The 15,028-nt window shown below is 41.4% G+C and overlaps 2 protein-coding genes across 9 annotated transcripts in view; one reads left to right on the plus strand and one right to left on the minus strand.

Annotated features, from left to right (window-relative positions):
- Nucleotides 1–1,490, plus strand: part of slc24a1 (solute carrier family 24 member 1) — a 30,077-nt gene extending 28,587 nt beyond the window's left edge. For both annotated transcript variants that reach the window (XM_018092502.2, XM_018092503.2), the window contains one exon: nucleotides 474–1,490. In XM_018092502.2, the coding sequence (XP_017947991.2) occupies nucleotides 474–723 (250 nt within the window). In that variant the 3' untranslated portion in view covers nucleotides 724–1,490. The remainder of the gene's footprint in view (nucleotides 1–473) is intronic.
- A 5,642-nt stretch (nucleotides 1,491–7,132) lies between these two features.
- The window catches only part of dennd4a (DENN domain containing 4A), a 57,443-nt gene continuing 49,547 nt past the window's right edge, over nucleotides 7,133–15,028 (minus strand). For 4 of the 7 annotated variants that reach the window (XM_031899252.1, XM_031899250.1, XM_031899254.1 and 1 more), the window contains 12 exons: nucleotides 13,898–15,000; nucleotides 13,055–13,259; nucleotides 12,866–12,960; nucleotides 12,151–12,326; nucleotides 11,638–11,772; nucleotides 11,090–11,294; nucleotides 10,535–10,786; nucleotides 9,845–9,962; nucleotides 9,729–9,755; nucleotides 8,910–9,072; nucleotides 8,438–8,502; nucleotides 7,133–7,464 (listed from right to left, as the gene is read on the minus strand). In XM_031899252.1, coding sequence (XP_031755112.1) covers nucleotides 7,328–7,464; nucleotides 8,438–8,502; nucleotides 8,910–9,072; nucleotides 9,729–9,755; nucleotides 9,845–9,962; nucleotides 10,535–10,786; nucleotides 11,090–11,294; nucleotides 11,638–11,772; nucleotides 12,151–12,326; nucleotides 12,866–12,960; nucleotides 13,055–13,259; nucleotides 13,898–15,000 — 2,681 coding nt within the window. In that variant the 3' untranslated portion in view covers nucleotides 7,133–7,327. The remainder of the gene's footprint in view (nucleotides 7,465–8,437; nucleotides 8,503–8,909; nucleotides 9,073–9,728; nucleotides 9,756–9,844; nucleotides 9,963–10,534; nucleotides 10,787–11,089; nucleotides 11,295–11,637; nucleotides 11,773–12,150; nucleotides 12,327–12,865; nucleotides 12,961–13,054; nucleotides 13,260–13,897; nucleotides 15,001–15,028) is intronic. The other 3 variants (XM_018092501.2, XM_031899251.1, XM_031899255.1) reach the window with 2 other exon arrangements.

Consider the following 15,028-nt stretch of genomic DNA (forward strand, 5'->3'; position numbering starts at 1 on the left):
AGCCTTCTAGCCGGTTTAAAAAATTTCTATCACCTCTATCATCTCCCAATGCTGAAGGGTCTGGGGTGAAAGAGCATGAGAATATTCTTGTGTACAAGGCCTGGGGCACAAAGCTTCATTGGGCTTCATTAGTGTCCGGCCCCTTGGCCAGAGGACTACATTTGAACTTAGCCAAAAGGCCAAGAAGCTATGGCCTCCTTTCTGTTCCAACAATTTGGGCAAAAATCCAATTGATCAGAAAGTGAAAGGAGCTCGGCTCACGCGCCAATGCACCGGGCACCAACCAACACACTGCACTGGAAGATGATATTTTCAAAGATCCCTGACTGAACCCACAGATACGTAGATGATGTCTTTTCTCTTAGGGATTAAAGAAATATTTTTATAGATATTTGCATAATGCAATTGCTGCAGGCCTCACACTAATGTTTTAATTAGCTGAATAACTACAATTCTATCTTCTTTCTCCTCAGTTTGCCAGTTCCGTGGTTCCTGTTTTCGGTGTTCAATGGCTTCAGCCCTGTGCCAGTCAGCAGCAACGGCCTCTTCTGCGCCATCGTCCTCCTCTTCCTCATGCTCCTCTTTGTCATATTCTCAATTGCTGCCTGCAAGTGGAAAATGAACAAGTTTCTGGGATTCACCATGTTCATCCTGTACTTTGTGTTTGTCATTGTCAGTGTCATGCTAGAGGACAGGATCATTGTGTGCCCCATTTCCATATGAACCAACCCCGCTGGCATGCTCGGCAATCACACGTAGCCACTCCGTTCAGCTCTTTTCATTAGGAAGCCCGCCAGTTCATTATATTATATACATTCCTCAGTATTTTGTGCAAATTCTTCACGTTATAGGACTGACCTTACAATGAATATATTTTGTTATTCCTTTTTTTTATACATATATACATATATAAATACATGTAATATGGTTCATTTCTATAGAAACCAGAGTATTCCAAGAAAACACTGTATTACAGTCCTTCCTGGAGGCCTTAGAGTTATATATTCCTCATTAAGTAACTGTAGATAAACTTGGGGGTCCACAGGCTGCAGGTCTGCAGCTCTTGGTCTGCAAGAATTGGCTCTGTCTGCTCCATAGACAAAAAGGCACCACATCATCCACTTATATTTCTATATAGACTTGTAAAGTCCTTTACTAGAAACAACTGCTTGGACACTTGGCCCCAAATAAAGACACCAAAAGAGCAGGTCAAACACAGTCCTTCAGCTCGAGCGAGATGTGCACAGCAAAAAAACTGGCCAGCCAATGGTTCCAAGGCCAGATATCCTAGGCTAGAGTATGGTATGTACAACGACGATTGGGGTTTGCATAGCCAAGGGTGTAGTTGACTCCCTGCTGAGGAATGTAATGTATATGGCTATAGAGATGTGTCAGGGTATCTGTGCAGGCAGTGATTTGGGATTCCTAGTGGTACTTTGCCTGCAGTGTATATTTCCATAACAATTACCAATAAACTACAATTAAAACCAGTTTAAAGTCATTTTTTTGTCTTGACAATTGGCACACGTCCGATTGTGAGTTAGTTTTATCTGCTTTTATCAATATAGCGCTGGCACATTTACACACTGTGTTAGGGATTTTTAACCTGCCTGTATGTTTTTGAGGGTGTGGGTAGAAACCAGGGTGCCCAGCGGAAACCTTCAGACACAGCATGCAAACGCCTTGCAGATAGTGACCTGGCTGGAATCAAACTCAGGGCTGCCAGCAATGTAACATTATTCCCTGGCACCTTCGGAAGGTATTGAGAGAAGTATATGCATACAAGCCCTCAATTAGTAGGTTCCAGCTCCGAGCCAGCGGCCATCCGGACTCAAACTTATAAGCAGTATCAAACAAAGTGTTAATAGAAATCCGTAAGCAAAAATAAAAAGCCAAGGCATTGTGCATATGTGGTTTTATAGTGATTAATAAACCCCCTGCTGGTAAGCATAAGGATATTCCGAAACAGAACAAAGCTGTGTGTTTTACTAGAAGTCATGGCAATCCAAGATCTCTACAGTATGGGATCTGTTATCCAGAAAGCACTGAATTACAGAAAGCCCATCTCCCATAGACTCCATTTTAAGCAAATTATTCACATTTATAAAAAATGATTTCCCTTTTCTCTGTGATAATAAAATAGTTACAGTGCCCTCCATTATGTTTGGGGCAAAGACACTTTTTTTTTTTATTTACCCCTCTGCTCCTCCGTGTAAATGAGGGGACTGTGTATAAAAAGTGTTGTCATTTCTACATGGTGAAACTGAAATGTAAGTAAATAACTTTAAACTGAAGTGGGGAATGTGCACTTTAATCTCAACTCAAACATTATGTTGTACTTGTACTTGATCCCAACTAAGATATAATGAATCCTTATTTAGTAGCCTTCAAAGTATAATGATCTAAATTATATAAAGATCCCTTATCCAGAAAAACCCAGGTCCTGAACATTCTGGATAGCAGGTCCTATACCTAATCTAATGTTATCCTCATATTTTACAAAATGTAACTTTATTATAATGTATAAGTTTTAGTGAGTTGTGACATCACTTGCAACACTGACATCACTAAGAATCAATTATAACTGATGACATCACCATGAACTGTTTATAGGGATGTAATTTACAGGATATTCATAGCTCTTCTGTATTACATGCAATTACAAAGTGCTGAGCTCTTGCACCCATAGACTTTGGTTTGAGTCACAGCGTTCTATGCATCCAGTTGGACAGAGTGCAATTAGATATAAAAAGATCCCAGCTGAAATCCCATAGGAACCATGCAGTGCAGACCAAGGATGACCAGGTAGGCTGCATACAAACATTCCTTCATACCTGCTGAGATAGCTGTAGTGTAAAACTTGATCGGCCCAATCATTTCATTAGCAAGAAGAGCCATTCCCGGCCCTGATGGGAAGAAGCAATGAATGCAACGTGACACAGGAATTCTAATTCCAAAACAATTTTAATTATTGAACAAAAAACAATGGAACAAAGTTGGTCAAACTGTTTTGTCAGTGCTAGGGAAGCGCCGTTGGCTCCCTGTAGATCTTTGATGTCCTATTTATAAGCAAAGCCAGTGCTTTCTGGTTGTGATTAACTCTGCAAAAGTGACTGAATGGAGTCTGGCTAATGGGCAGGGAGCCGACACGTACTTAAATATAAACTGGGACCAAGCTGCCAGTATGGCACTTCCTGTAGTGTGGCAAGGTGGCTGGTAGCAGACTATGGGAGCAGACTATGGGAGCCCAAGTAACATCAGCAATGCTCCAGGAAAGCTCCCACACTAACACTTTTCTCTGAGCTCTCAACAAATCATCTTCTAGATCAGGGATCCCCAAACTTTCTTACTCGTAAGCCACAGTGAAATGTAAAAAGACTTGGAGAGCAACACAAGCACCATAAAAGTTCATGGAGGAGCCAAATAAGGGCTAAGACTGGCTATTAGGGAGCCTCTATGCACACTATCGGCTTACAGGGGGCTTTATTTGGTAGTAAATCTTGTTTTTATTCAACCAAAACTTGCCCCCAAGTCAGGAATTCAAAAATAACTACCTGGTTTGGGGACACTGAGAGCAACACCCAAGGGATTGGTGAGCAACATGTTGCCACTGTTTGGGGATCCCTGTTCTAGATGAAGCACTTTGCTAGTCTTCCTCTGCAGCAACTCTTATCCTATGCACGTAGACCTCCACCCCCTTTTTGTTTCTCTTTGTTCCCTAATAGGTTTCCTCTAGAATAGATAGTAAGCTTTTTGGGGCAGGGACCTTGTCCCAACTGTGTACTAGGCACTCAAGCATAGAGCATAGGCAAGTGTCTTGGCTCGAGTGCCAGTTTAGCCTCATATAATTTTGAGAATGTGACAGAGGGTTTTTTCCAAATAAAACTCAGGTCTGGCTTTGGAGCCCCAGCCAGACGCACACACACGCTTCCTGGAGAGTTAATGCACAAAGACACGTGGCACAGTGGAGACGTGACCATGCACCATGAGAGTCTCCGGAAATGCATATGCACAGAGCACTGTTTAGGTGAAGCACTCACATCATTAAAAGAAATGTCTGACCACATGGCACTTGCCACTGAAATTAAAAAATAAAAGAATTCTATCATAAACTCATCTTTTCTTTGTAGATTTCCTCTGAAAATGTTACAAAATCTACACAATATACAGAACTCCAAGGTACCATGAAAGTTGCAGACTGGTCTATAGTCAAAGAGGACGGACCTAGCTTTGCCAGTCTTACACTCCTCTAGCTGGGGCAACTGCCCAATCTTGCCTCTGCTGGGAGTTGCTGTTTGCATCAGCTGAAGGGGTGCAAGCTTGGCATGACTGGCCCGTCCTTTTGTAGAAGCCATATTCCAGTGCTGGGTAATGTACAAGTGCTTCTATCTTACAGTATCTGCAGTGACCGACATGAGCTGTACAAAGGCTGCGTATCTGTCCCTGATACAGTACAACAGGATTCAGAGCACACACGCACAATGCTTTATACTTACAGTTATTTTACATAGATTCCAGCACGAGGCAAAGCTCACTCCCTCTGCTGCCCTGTTTTAGGAATGTAACAGATTTTCTTTCATAAGTGCAAATAATAGTACAGGCTGATGGTGTGTGAAAAGGATGATAAATAAGACACTACTACACTCAGAGAAACATAAACTTGTAGCACGATGACTGGAATTTGCCTCGACAGGGGCTGCATGTATTAATTATTCCCATAACAGAGGATTTTTATGTTCCCATTTTATTTCTAACATGAGTGCAAGTGCATGGCTTGTGTAGAGATGAGGGAGAGGTACAAGTGCCACTGTACTAAGGCCCAGACTGGAATTCAAAATAAGCCCTGGCATGTCAAGTACACAGAGGCCCAAAGAGCCCCCCACCAGCCCACTAAATAGTGACTGTCTATGGCTTCTTACAGCAGCCCCTCTGGCATTTGCCTGAATCCACAGATTGCCTGTCCAAGCCTGACTGTACTTGATGATTTGGGGTTACTCTGTTGGCTGAATGCACAAACCTTTGAATTGGTAATACAGAATACAATATAGTAGCCACACAATTGCACATAGGGCCCTATCAGTGCCTGATCCATCTGATCACACAGGCTCAGCACTTACAGCATGTTTGGACTGGGATTCAAAATAGGCCCTGGCATATCAGGTTCAGAGAGGCCAAACAACCCCCACAAGCCCAATAAATAGTGACTGTCTGTGGCATCTTACAGCAGCCCCTCTGGCATTTGGCAGAATCCACAGATTGCCAGGCCTGACTTACAGGCCCAAATTACAGCCAACTTAACACATAAAACAAATATGCCTGTCTATAGGCAGATGCTAAGAACTAAAGTGGCATTTGTTAACTGAAGGCTGCCAGTGAATATGGTTAGCAAATTCAACGGCTTCTCTGATCAATATCTAATCCAGTTGATTCAAATTATAACCAAAACAGGCAAGGAGTTAGATTGGCAGAAGATTTAATGGGCTCATGTTTGTCATCTGTGCACTGGGCCTTCTGTGAATCTGTAAGCTCAGGCTTATATGCCAATATGTGGCAATTTGTTAGGTTATGGGGATAATGTTTATACCTCCCTGGGTAAGTTCTGTTTTGGGCCCCTGGTCAGCTCCCGAAAATGTTTCCAATCATAGCTGACTAAAGGGGGACTGATACTGTTAAAAAGGTTAGGGAGAATAATGGCCGTGTGTTGCTTCTGTACAGTACAAAGCATGAAGTTATAGGAATGTTAGTGTGGCTGTGACCTATTAATGGGCAACTATCATGATATAATTTTAAGTTTAAAATAGTAATTGTTTTACTATTAAAATATAGCAGCAGATATTGATCCACAATGACTGCTATTTTTTTTATAGTAAAGCTTTTACTATTTGTCATTGATTGACTGCTTCTTTCAATAGCTACCTGTCTGTTTGCCCTGTGCGCTTTGCATATTTGTATTTATTTTTGGTCATAGTGCAAACATAGACAGTTAGTTACATGACTACCCACAAAGGGATACTGTCATTATTTAAATGACACTGTTTACATTGCAAATAATTCGCTCGCCCATTTAAAATATTATTCTTGAACCAACTAATGTTATTTTTTTTAGCTGTAATATTGGTGTGTAGGCGCCTGAGTCTGAGCTTTCAGCAGGGGCGGGCCAAGCCGTCTGGGCGCCCTAGGCAACCCGGTCGGCCACCTCGCCCACCCCGCCCCCTCCGTTGGCGCGCATGCGCAGTTCGGGGGGGGGGTGCGATGCCGTGGGTCATTGCCCCCGCCGCTTGTCATTAGCGGCAGGGGCAATGGCAAAGTAGGGGAACTAGTGGTAGGCAGCAGAGGCTTCTGCCTGGTGCCCCCTTAATCATTGCGCCCTAGGCAGCTGCCTCTTCTGCCTACCCCTAGTTCCGGCCCTGGCTTTCAGAAGGAGCCAGCGCTACACATTAGAACTGCTTTCAGTATAACTGGAGGAGTCATGACTTGGCTTAGCTGGACTTTTTTTGGCAATGCAGGTGTCAGGGAGCTGTTCTCCTGTTACTTTCCCACTGTACTGCTGATCGCCTGATGGGGGTGATATCACTCCAAACTGCAGCAAAGCAGTAAAGTGTGACTGAAGTTTAGGGCACAAGTCACATGGCTGAGGCTTTTAAATATAAAAAATCTGTTTTCTCTTTTTAGAAATGGATTTTAGTGTTTTCCCTGACAGAATCCCCTTAACTTCCTTCAGCCAAATCAAACATTTATATATTTGATGATAGTGCCCTCCAATATTTCTGAGAATAATGCAAATTCCAGTATAAACAAAAAACAAATTGTTTCACAAATGCCAAAACCGCCTGCCCTGCTCCCAACAAACAGCGTGAGCTGAATAAATAATAAATTAAGAAATGATTGCTAAGAACGCTGTGCCTGCCCGAGGAAGCACAGTAACCCATGGCCAATAAAGTGGTTCATTGCTCGCTAATTATGTCAGTAACTAAAATAACACCAATGAATGATTGAATTGCTAGGACTCTGTCATGTAAACCTCTATTGTAACATTAAATAGAAATAGTCTGTGTAAACTACAACCCTCGGAATGATGTAGAAACCGTCTCCTTAGCTTTCTTTTTCTAATTAAGAGAGGGAGACGAGGATGTAGAGAAAGGCTGCTTCTTTACAGCAGCCCACTGTTTCCCATTTATTCCATTCTCAATGAAGCAAACATGGATGTTGCTCTTGGATCTCCTCCGAACCCATAGACTGGACGTTCCATCCATGCTCACACTCATAAAGGCTTCCTTGCCCTTACTTTCAGCAGAAATGGTGACGGACCACTGGACAACAATAACAGCTAGAGGAATGGCTGTCCGAAAGTCTTCCTGCACTCCATCACTCCAATGCTGGGAGGCCGATCACAAATCTGTGTGCAGTTCAGCTGCTCAGGGGTGAGGCGCTCGTATGCAGTTTTATATTCCCGATCAAATACATCTGAAAGGGAACAGAGCAGGAAGGTGTCAGAGAGATTTGGAGGTTGGGGTTTAATTTCCTTTCTTGTTACTTACTTTATATATATATATGTATATACATACATATATACATAACAATAAAGAGTATGCCGCACTCACAGGTCTTAAGAGTAAAAAAGAAAAATATTTATTGAAAAATTGACTGACGTTTCGGCTGTCCAAGCAGCCTTTCTCAAAGGGCACTTTGAGAAAGGCTGCTTGGACAGCCAAAACGTCAGTCAATTTTTCAATAAATATTTTCTTTTTTGCTCTTAAGACCTGTGAGTGCGGCATACTCTTTATTGTTACACATATCCTTTATACTGCACCTAGGTGTTCTATATTACCTTAAACGTGCGTGCCTGCTTTTCTATGTTCCTACATACAGTATATACATATATATATATATATCAGAGAACTGATAGGATCTACAGGGAGCTCCAATAAAGGGGCCATTTTCATAGATAGGATTAATGTTTAGCCCAAAGTGAAACCAGCACAAATGATATAATTGTCAACAAAATTAGGGTTTTTTTCATTTATCCAATATGTCTCCTTTAAATCAGTGCTGGAATAAGGCTATGAACATTAGGGTGATAAATGTGTACCTGGTGATGCTGTGATATTGGCTGATACTTGTGTGGCTGCTCCCACAGGGGCAGTTTTATCAAACAGTAAAAACAAAGTTCTTCGCAGTTCACCAGAGGGGAACCCTCCAGCTCTCCATTCACTTATTATTTATTGAAGAGATAGAGTTCTCACTTTTTGATTAACATGCCTTTAAAGATCCTGTACAGTAAGCGAACCATTAGTGGACAACTATCTGAATTTTAAAAGCAGCCATAGTGTTGCCTTATGGCTCAGTTGTAAATACTGAATGTTTCAGGCTATTCTGTATAGCAGCTGGCCCACATATAATACAAATACTGTTTATCCAAATATGACCAAATCCTTACCAATATCGATATTCTCTCTTCCCAAGGCAACAAGAGAAAGAAAAAGAATTTCCCTGTACAGACTCCTGAAAGAGAAAGACATGCATTTGTATTGGTCACCATTTCTGATGTCACATTAACTCTCTTGCTAACCACTTTTCCTTATTTTTATTAGGATAGTAATTAATGATACAGTACTTATTTATGGGAAAACTTTCCCCAATTATTAATATAAAGTGTGTAGGGACATTAGATTGTAAACTCTACTGGAAAAGGCAGTAAATTTGTCCAGGCACAGTAAATCCTAGCAACCAATAAGGTGTTTGCCTAGGTGGCTAGTACCTGTCAACTGGTTGCTATAAGCGACTAGACCACCTTTTATTACATGCTGGGAGTTGTAGTTTAAAAACAGTGGTTTCAAATATTTTAAGGTTACAAGTATTCCCTACTTTCTTTGGATTGCTAGTAATGCTTCTATTACACTGATATTTACCTCTGCCTCGTTCTTCCAGGGACCTGTTTAATACAGTCCAATATCTGGCTCACAGGACCATAAACATTGTTGTTCTTTATGCTTCTTACTATCCCTCTGAGAAACTGCTGATCAAACAATTCCTCCTCTTTGATCTGTGGCACAGCAAGCGCATGTTCCTGTGCTATAGTATAAAAAAAAGAGACAATGATCATACTTTTATACTATTACCTGCAATGTGAGTGCATAGTCTACTGTGATATTGGAACAGGTGTTGTACATAGGGGTTATCTGCCCTTTAATACAGGGGGTCATACAGCATTTATCGGTGTAGTTATAGATCTGTACTGTTCTGCCAGCTGGGCTGAGCTTAATATCGCAGCTTGCACACGAACGATGTGGTTTTGAACTATCTCACCACAATATCAGGGGTTATTTAGTGTCAGGAGATAATCACTGCTTGGCTTTTACCAAACATTACCACTGCAATACAGCACTGCTGCAGTTAGAGAATTGTGTGTGCATCTGTTGCTGACATAGTTCCTTGCTCACTGAAGGTGTCAGGAACGCAGACACAAAGGACATTTGCTCATATAGATAATATATATATATATATATATATATATGAGCACAGTGCCTAGGAGAGCTTTGTGCTATTTGTTTGCTAGAAGGTAGCAAGTGTATGTCCTTGGCTAACATTAAAATGCTCTTTGTCGGTTAGCAACAGCGTACACTGCACAACTCAACCACTGAGTACATTTATACACAGTTATAGATCGCCATGCAAAACCACAGACATCACACACAAAAACGTCCATTGGTATAAGAGGAGGAACTCACTATCAAACAATACAGTGCGGTTTTGACCTGTAAAGCACAAGATTATATCCCATCAACTTCAATTTTCAAACAGCAGCAGAGCTCTTATGAAAGATACATGTGAGAATCTGACTTACTAATAGTGTTCCAGAGGATGTAGAGAGGCTGCCGGGGATCCTGGTGCAATTTCAGATTGTCCCACAGCACTTGAATAAGGACATGTTTGCTGTCTGCAGACATACAGCTCCTGGAGACCTGTACAGCATAATGGCAGGGATGAAATACATTTATAGATAGAAAACATTTACAAAAACTTAACCCAATATGAATATTTTGCAGTAGATCATTGCACCCCCACACAGTGGGTCAGTTTCTCACGCTGGACACATTATAAAGCAAAAGGGACATATAAGAAGCTGTTACACAATGATATTTCCACAAAATCTACTTTCTTTGTAAATCATATAAAGAATTATATCATTCAGGGGGTTCTCCGCATATAGCCTCTGATTTACATGGAGCATTTCCCCAACCCACTTAAGCAGTCACCTTGTTCCATGTTGAAGTGATTCTGTGCCTTCCAGGGTGGGTAGTGCACAGACTCTCTGGAAAGCAGAGGGACTTCAAGACTCAAGACAACAGAATCCATTCCTTCACAACAGAACAAGGTGGGGGAGGTGAGGGATATGGTCTGTGCGAGTCAGGAGCAAACTATGATATTTTCCTCTCAATCTGAGGAATCTTAATTGTCTGTGCAACAATACATAAATATAAATGAAGGACAGGGGGCATTTTTTCTTAAATGAACACAGGGCCATGTTACTTACCTTTGAATTTTTATTGCATTGTTCCGAAGACAGAATTAATCCCGGGAGGTTACTTGGGAGATCCAGCCTCCTGAAATACCACACCAAATTCCAGAATACTATCGGATGATGGTCCACAAATCCAGAAACTGTAATCGATTGGTCACCCTCATTTTCTAGCAGGCTCTCCAGCTCCTTCCAGACAACCAGCGGGCTAAGGTAAGGGACTGTGATTGGCTCTGGATTTGACATCTTCCATTCCAATCCTGACTCCTGATTTTAGGAATATTAACAGCAGTTAATTGAACAACTGAAACTTTCCATATGAGCATAGTCTAACTATTATTTTACCTCCTCTACCCATTTTATGTTTGTGCACATGTACAATTTTATGTTTGTGTCATACACAATTAGGGTCACAGGAAAGTAACTGTAAGCTGCATCATAGCATGAAAAATGTAATCCACTAATGTAGGATAATTGACAATAACAAAAGAAAAACATTTTATAGTACTGTACGACTTTGTAAAAATATATAAAAATACTGCAACATGTGGTTTTCTTTTGTGTACGTACAGGAGGTGCCTGGAAGCAAGTTGGGAGGCTGCCAGTGGCAATAACATGGCTCTGGTCATGAGATGGCTGTTCATCTAAGGGACCAAATGTGCTGATACTTCGTGCAATGGGCTGATTCGGGCATAAGGACCCATTGAGATCTCTGGTTCTCTTCCCCACTGGGATCTCAACAGTTACAGACCGAGTTCTCTCTTGTTTGGTTTTACTGCAAAAAAAAAAAAAAGACTCTCTAAACAAGTTACCACAATAAGAAACAACATGGTACACGGAGCTAGTAAAGGTATAGTTTAGTATGCGGTGGTGTAGAGAAAAACTATACATATTTAAATTCATTGTTTAAGAATGGAATGCACTCACTAACACGTAGAATTAAAACACCTGAAAGGCAAAAGAGGCAAGTAAAATGACTTGTGCCACTGTCCTTAAAAAGATAGGGGTTGCTGTTCAATTACCAGTCATGCAGATTATGACAGGTGCCACGGGTGCTAAAATAAGAGGTACATATTTAGGGCCCTTTAACTACACAAACTAAAATCCTTGACTTTTACCTGCACAAACTAAAATCCTTGACTTTGGTGGAAGCACAGGGAGAAGCCGGAGTCAGAATATCTGAGTTAGGTCTTTGTGAGGATACTGAAGAATGCGGCATACTTTCTGCAGATGGGCTGGCCTTCAGAAAGTACCTGAATAGACAAATTCAGCCAATTGTCAGCCAACTGTCCAAATTAAAAGTATTAAAACATCTGCCTATCTTTTGCTAAATGTGGAGGTGGACTAAACCGTCAACTTCTAAACCCTGTGGCCCCCAACTGATAGGTGTTGTTTTATAAAACTGCCCCAGCCTGGGGTACTATTAACTGGACACCCCAGAGTGATCATCTTTTTTTTGCTTGTTCTTTCTTCAATACCCCTGGCCCAACACAAGTGTAGGTTTACATCTCATAACTCTTCAAGGCCTCAATCCTTTTGCACTCCATTTTTTTGCATTATATATAATGCATTTGTATTTTTTGACAATTCTAATAATCAGAAACCAACTTAGCACTGGGCTTATTTTTTACCTTCCAGGGCGTCGCAGGTCCCTAATTTCAACGTTTAAAGATGGAAGAAATGAGTTCCCGCAAAAAGGACATGTGGTGTTAAGGTTTGAGTCATCTGCCGTCCAGCCTGCCATAATCTCCTCATCATGAACAAGACCGTCACAGGTCAAGCAACGTGAACAGCTAGATATCAGAACCTACAGAGAAAAATACACTTGTTAATATAATGGTTGCTTACAATATAAAGAACTGGCTGGTAACATTTTGGAGGGAATAGAATCAAGCAACTTGTCACACATATAAGAATACACAGGACAACATTCTAAGGGCTCTGGCACATGGGGAGATTAGTCGCCCGCGACAAAACTCCCTGTTTGCGGGCGACTAATCTCCCTGAGTTGCCTTCCCCTGCCATCCCACCGGCGAGAATGTAAGTCTCCGGTGGGATGGCACACGCGGCGGCGCAATTTTGCGCAAATCCCCGAAAAAGCCTCGCGAGGCAACTCGGGGAGATTAGTCGCCCGCGAACAGGGAGTTTTGTCGCGACTTATCTCCCCGTGTGCCAGAGCCCTAAAGCTGGTAGTCTCCTGCACTTGAAACAAAAGTAGATAGGCGCTAAGTTACTCTAGACTATTATAGCCTGAAAGCCAAGTGACTACAAAGCTGGCTGCAAGGAATATTTATAGAGTTCTCTTATGTTTCATGTTATTTCCCATTTTCTGTGGGGGAAACACACCTCCATAGCATAGTTCTGGAAGACACTAGTGCTACTGGAATTGCAGGATGAAAGAATCTCACTCTTGTAGTTTGGAGATGCTGTTGATGGCAGACCTGTGTATAAAAAAAAGATACTGACTGTGTGATTCAAGGCCAAGGATTATCTGTAATATATTATCTCCCTCTTGGTTTGACAACTGATTCTCACCATTATTGTAAAGTTGTTTAGAGTTACTGTCTTGAGATGTGCTACTCTCCAAGCTGCATCTGCTTACACCAATGGTATTGGTTCCAGGAAAGACATCAGTCTCATGCAGAGAAGCACTGCCATCAAAATCATCATCATTTAAAGAGTAGGATTCAGTATCCCCTGCTCCTCCTGAAGACAGACTGGCTCGGTCAGAATTCTGATCCTGTAGCAAACAAAGCTTTGGTTTCAGCATAAAACTTTTATTGTTTTATATGGGTGCATTTCTAGTATTCAGCACACACCGCCAACATACATTTCATAGATGAAATGGACAACATAAGTTTAATGTATTACAGGTATGGGACCTATTATCCAGAATGCTTGAGACCTGGGGTTTTCCGGATAAAGGGTATTTCCATAATTTGGATCTTCATACTTTAAAAAAAAATCACTTAAACATAAAATAAACCCAATAGGATTGATTTTCCTCCAATAAGGATTAACTATATCTTAGTTGGGATCAAGTACAAGGCACTGTTTTATTATTACAGAGAAAATACAAATATGTTTTAAAGCCTTGAATTATTTGATCAAAATGTAGTCTATCGGACATGACCTTTCCGTAGTTCGGAACTTTAAGGATAATGGGTAATGGATCCTATACCCGTACTTTACTTGCCAACAATACAGTCCCACCCCTCCAAATGGACGCAGTATATGTGTGTGTGTATACTGTGTGCATGCGCATTTGAAATCGTATTGTAGAAGCTGAAGTTTACAAAAAAAATTAGCCACTATACCCACAACGGGATAACTAAATGCAGCTATTAGTATTTAATGAGAATAAACTAGCCAACGTACCTTTGCAGGCCCCGCATAATTTGCGATCTTTGAATACCATTTGCTGGCCTTCTTGGCTACTCCTTTGCCAGCTGAGAACATGTTGCTCCTAAGAACATCAAAGGTTGGCGTGAGAAGTGTATCTATGTTAAATGATGTTGGGGACATTAAAGCAAGGGCAGATTCTGGGCTTTGCTCATTCTGAGGATTGTTCTCGGAAACAGCAGGAGAAGACCAGAGCCTGCTTCTTTGTCTTTTGTCGCGTTTACTGTGGGCAGTAATTGATCTGGTTAGTCTTGGTTCTTGTGGGGATCTAGCAGGAACACTCAAGCGCCTGTTGAGTGCTACAGCTTTACATGTTTTATTTAGTTCAGAACTGGATCTGTCAAGGTCCATGCTAGGGGTTCGACTTGCAAGGGGGCTGCTTATATTGTTCATGTACATTTCTATTTCCTCTGCAAGGTCCCTTTTAGCAGATGGTGTTAGTAAGCTTTTGTCATCTTCCTCCTCCTGTTCTACTTCTGCCTGTTCTGTTTCAGCTGCCAGCAATGACAAAGGGTCTAATCCAGCCTTCACGTCTGTTTTTTCAGCTGGCTTAGCCAGAAACATGGAAGATGAAAAGGGCATGCTGATACTTCTTTGAGCAAGTTTGGCCTTCCGGACACATGGTTTTGCTGATTTAAGTTCATCAGAATCATTATCTAGATCTTCAAGGTCAAAAATAACAGGGGAGTCCACTTTGTCATCTGCTCCTCCTATGGGAGACTCATCATCACTAGATTCTTTTTCAACAACCTCCTTTGACTTTCTGGGATTCATTTTATTTAAGTCCAGGGTCTTGGGCCGTGCCATGTGTTGCTTATATACAGTGCTAAGTATTTTTGCATCTGCTCCAAGTTTGTCCACCATGTTTTCAGTGTTATTCTGTCCATCAGACTTACTGATAAATAATTCCTCAACATTGCCACTGCTTAGATGCCTGTTCCTCTTTTCCCATTCCATCTGTTTTTTCAGATCTGACTCCACAGGACTCTTGTGTCTTTTATGTAGACTCCAGCACTGATACACTTCACTTTCACAATTCTCACTAAAGGATGGTGTGAACAGTAGACCTGCTGAGTTGTCTAAAATGAGAAAAAAAAACATAGGAAT

This window comes from Xenopus tropicalis, chromosome 3 (genome assembly GCF_000004195.4).
Source record: "Xenopus tropicalis strain Nigerian chromosome 3, UCB_Xtro_10.0, whole genome shotgun sequence".
Classification (NCBI taxonomy): domain Eukaryota; kingdom Metazoa; phylum Chordata; class Amphibia; order Anura; family Pipidae; genus Xenopus; species Xenopus tropicalis.